This window comes from Opisthorchis viverrini (assembly GCF_000715545.1).
Source record: "Opisthorchis viverrini unplaced genomic scaffold opera_v5_71, whole genome shotgun sequence".
NCBI lineage: Eukaryota > Metazoa > Platyhelminthes > Trematoda > Opisthorchiida > Opisthorchiidae > Opisthorchis > Opisthorchis viverrini.
Genome location: NW_008751727.1, coordinates 318,953 through 323,423, shown reverse-complemented (window position 1 = coordinate 323,423; position 4,471 = coordinate 318,953). Strand labels below are relative to the sequence as shown.

The 4,471-nt window shown below is 41.8% G+C and overlaps 1 protein-coding gene across 1 annotated transcript in view; it reads left to right on the top strand.

Annotated features, from left to right (window-relative positions):
• T265_04348 (hypothetical protein) overlaps positions 1-4,471 on the top strand; it is a gene marked incomplete at both ends in the record, with an annotated part of 59,290 nt that overhangs the window by 10,899 nt on the left and 43,920 nt on the right. Inside the window, 3 exons of the mRNA XM_009169069.1 lie at positions 1,582-1,659; positions 2,175-2,343; positions 3,193-3,389. Of these exons, the coding sequence (XP_009167333.1) occupies positions 1,582-1,659; positions 2,175-2,343; positions 3,193-3,389 (444 nt within the window). The remainder of the gene's footprint in view (positions 1-1,581; positions 1,660-2,174; positions 2,344-3,192; positions 3,390-4,471) is intronic.

Genomic DNA, 4,471 nt, shown 5'->3' with positions numbered 1-4,471 from the left:
AACCCAGCTGAATCTCTCGTTTATGATGTTCTCAGGCAACTGAATGTGCTGCACCAGGCCGCCTCATGTTTCAGTCGCTACGATATTTGAAATATCGCCTTACATGTATATATTTGTAATGTACTACTCATAAGCTTGCTGTCGATGAATTTACAGCAACCTTATGAGTAGTACATTACAAATATATAGACTGGGACTTGTTTTGCAAACGGTGACTTCCCACAACTGAAGTCCTATTTTGGCTAGCTGAATGCTGTATATTACTCACCGGCTCCAGAACAAGCATAATATTTCCCCTTGACCTTAAGAAGGATATGCTTTGAAGAATCTAACATGTTTACTAGATTTCAGGATTATTTTTATTCCATTAGAGAAGTTTCTTCCTAACAGAGAGCTTACTAATGTAAAATGACTAGAAAAACACTTTCCTTTCACATACCAGTCCTTTGAAAACTGACAAGGAGTGTTTCTGGAATGTACGCAGTAGAAGACTGAATTCGAGCTACTTCACACCTCGACTATTTGTTCTATTGCCTTGAGCGCATTTCTACGGTAGCTATTACTGTGCAATAGCCATACTTCCATTTACCCAGACGTCGTGAAATCTTGTGTGGTGGATGGCTATAGTTCGACGTACACCTTTTTGGTCTTTTCACCATTGGGTCTCAAATGGAAAGTACCAGCAGGGCACAAGTACATGAAGGTGATCAACGGCCTGAGTTGAAAGGATCGATTGCACTATTTGCTACGGTATGCCTAACAGCACATTCTGTGACAATTCTTTGCCTGAAGTGACACGGCCGCAGTAGATTTTCAATGGGGAATTTAGACACAGTAGAAGACTACCTCACCTCCCATTCGCAACTGCATCCCAGCGGTTGATGGCTACTTTTTTTTACTTATAGCGTACAAGGTCTTATTATATATGATGCGCACGAATGCACTTAATCGTGTAGAAATATACTGGCCTGATGATGACTGACAAATGTAAGCCTTTTGACATTTTTCAAGTAAAATGCATATCACACGAAAACCCAATAGTACACGTAACCTTCGGTGCAGGATACCCTATACATTCTCTTAGAAAAAGATGTGTATGACCCATACATGTTACCTGAATACAATTTAGATTTCAAAAGGACGTCACTTTCCCGGCGTGAATATACTCGTGAAGGGAATATCTTTGCTGCAGAGTTGTTTATTAGAAAACACCAACTGAACAGTTACAGACTATTGGACGGGGAAGTAAAACTCTCATATGCATCTCGTTCATAAAAACTGTGTATCCATCTTCTTCTCGAACACGTCTTCCTGAAATTTCCTGGATATTCATTGACTAGTACTAAAAATTAGACGAATGCTACAAAGCGACTCCATAAATTCTGCAATAGATCTCACTTTTCAGGAGACGCGAAGCGGATTTACGAGCATACTACTCGCGTGTCCCATCAGTAGCATCCACAGTCACACTCGCAGCATTATTGTTTCGTAGCCAATGAGGCTGTTCGTTTTGTTCATCGAGTGAAAATTTGAATGGTGCCATGCGAATTTGCCCAAGTGATTTCGCTCTTTGTCTTACAGAGTGACAGCACGAAGCAAGGTTCTGGTTGATTCCGCATGCCACCCACAAACGATTGATGTTGTACGTTCCAGAGCTAAGTAAGTTTTATATGAACGGTTTGCCGTTTTTATTTTGCAATTGAAGAAATGGTTGTTTTGTATTCCTATACCTGAGAAAATTCTAACGAGTTCTTAACAGACAAGACTAAGATCATTTCAATTAGAAAACTATATACCTAAAATCCAGATGAAAAGGCAGGTGCCCGGAAAAAGAGACCACTCTTCTGCCTCCACATTATTGAACTTTTACTCTATCACTGTGGCTCATTCTCTAGAACACTCAGGTGGTAAACGATAGGTCACGATTTGAGCCCACTGAATTAAGTGCGGAGCAATCTTGTCTTCAAGGTAAACGAACACGAGGAGTGGGTTATCCAGTCTCTTCTGTGAAGTGAAATTTCTTCTGGAGATCTGACAGATGATCGCACCTGACAAGGAACGCTCTTATGGGTGGATGGCTTCTCTTTGATGATGTCTCTATTCGGGATTGCTCCGTTTAAATTTTAATTCATTGCTATTTTCTTTTCACACATGCAATACACATTTTGTTTCAGCGGCCTTGATTTCGAAGTTCAAGTGCTGGACTTCAAGGATACGATGGAAGTGGAAAAGTTACTGGCAACTGACACATTTGCTGCATGTCTGATGCAATACCCGGACACTGAGGGAAACTTGCATGCTGAAATGGTGTCCAAAATTTCAGAGATGGCGCGCAAGCATAAAGTGAGCGTGTGCATTTTGATTCCCCCGAGGACACGTCACCTAACCGCACTACTCTTGTGAACTTTTTAACTGAACAACAGGGAACTTTTTCTGTTGCATTCTCTCCCTCTTCTTGAACTAGGAGAGGGTAATACAGCTTCCAAAATGGCTTATAAAAACATATTTATATATATTTGAAACATTAATAGTGGAGTCGCCATTGGCTGATTGTCGTTAGACTATGGCAGTCAGACGTTAGGCCTTGACCCCCATCTACGTTAAGGTACACCATGCTGGCTTAGATGCGAGTGAGTCCCTGCGTGCCACTTGTGCGTTCGTTTCCCTCATTCACTGAGCGATTTCATCATTGGGTGTATCTACTACTATACTTGTATCAAGATGAATCTTGACCCTAGACCTTCACGCCTGCTGGTGACAGACAAGATGGCTGATATTGTCAACATGGACACTGGGTGTTATCGGGGAAAAGTGCACAAGCCAAAAACGCTGTTGCACTGCCGCTATGACAACAATTTCGGCATACCCTGTCATTATCCAAACTGACCGAATCATGGAAAAAAATGCTTGCACATCTGGTTGCTATCGTTGCAGCCATGACAGTGCAAATTCAGTGGTTCGGCCTAAGAGCATTACAGCATTAATTAGTCGGTATGTCAGTAATTCTGATCTCCGCGTACCATAAATAGGACAGTGCAGTGTGATCGAAGTCTGTACCCCAATGAATGGAGTCTACTTGAAGAATTTTTCCGTAATGTTCAGTTATGAATCGTTTCATACGAGCTCAATACAGCGTAATTGACAGACTCTAATGAATATCTTGAGTGCGTCCTACCATCTGTTTCTCACCAGACACTTTCCGTCGTTGCAACCGATCTTTTGGCGTTGACTTTAGTTCGGTCACCGGGTGAGCTTGGCGCTGATGTGGCCATCGGTTCGGCGCAACGTTTTGGTGTGCCAATGGGGTTTGGAGGTCCACACGCTGCCTTTTTCGCAACACGCCAAGAATTCGTTCGAGCAGTACCTGGTCGTGTGGTTGGTATTTCGAAGTAAGTGTACGTGGTCTAAGCTCGGATGATGTATCAAATCGCTCCTAACATTCATTTTTCTCTACACTCGTCTCGTATACCATCAAAAAAGGTACAGCACCTAAACGTAACTTATCGTACTTGTGTCATAATACTCCCTATGTCAGTTGATTGAAATTTCGGTTCCCAAAATGATCGATATCTATGCTGAAAGGCCGAAAAGCAGTGCAGCGTACTTGACGAGTCCACGGAGGGATTAAAACTCCCAGTTATTGGTTGGTGCCTATTCTACTGGCCGGACAGCAGCGTGATGAACCTAGACAGAACACTGCGCCAGATTCACACCACCCACGTCACAGGATCCGTCCACGTGCTTCCTGAGTGATGAGATCCTGAGAGAATTAACCATAGTTTGTAGATAAACAGAACATTTTGAACTCTCACTTGACATTTGATTCTTCAATTCGAATTCATCTATGTTGAACATTTGAGAGGGGTAGTATACAGCTGTTTCATGAGTTTTGGGGGTTACCGTCATCATCTGGAGAGGATAAGTGCAAGTAAACATCATGGAATCGGTAGATACAAACCATTTGAAATCATTCGTGAAAAGGCATCAGACAGTATGAAAAGATTATCCCATTCCAGATCCCACACTTTGGGCCGATATCAAATAAAAACAACACTAAATTCCTACAGCTCCGTTCAAGTAGTATCATCTCTAAGCCTGTGCGAGTCGGAAGTACGCTATCCGAATAGGGTAACTGCTTTTTAGTGAAATATCTGTTTGAAAAAATTCTACCACTTATGGAGCATAGTTTACCCTGTCTTGTGTATGCTTAGGAGCCGCCTACAGTGTTTCCATGAGACCTTTCACCGTAAAGCATTGTGCAGTTCTTTGGCACTGCAAGACAACCTGGTTTTTCTTACAAGTCCAAATGCAGCGATTTCAGCATTACAGTGAACGATAACAAAAGTTTCTTTTATTCTCAAACGCTGAGGATGAGTGACTAGTTTGAACTGGTCCTTCACTAATTACAATCATCACTTTTACTAACTAATCCTCTGTTGTTATTTCAGACATTGTGTTATATATATATATA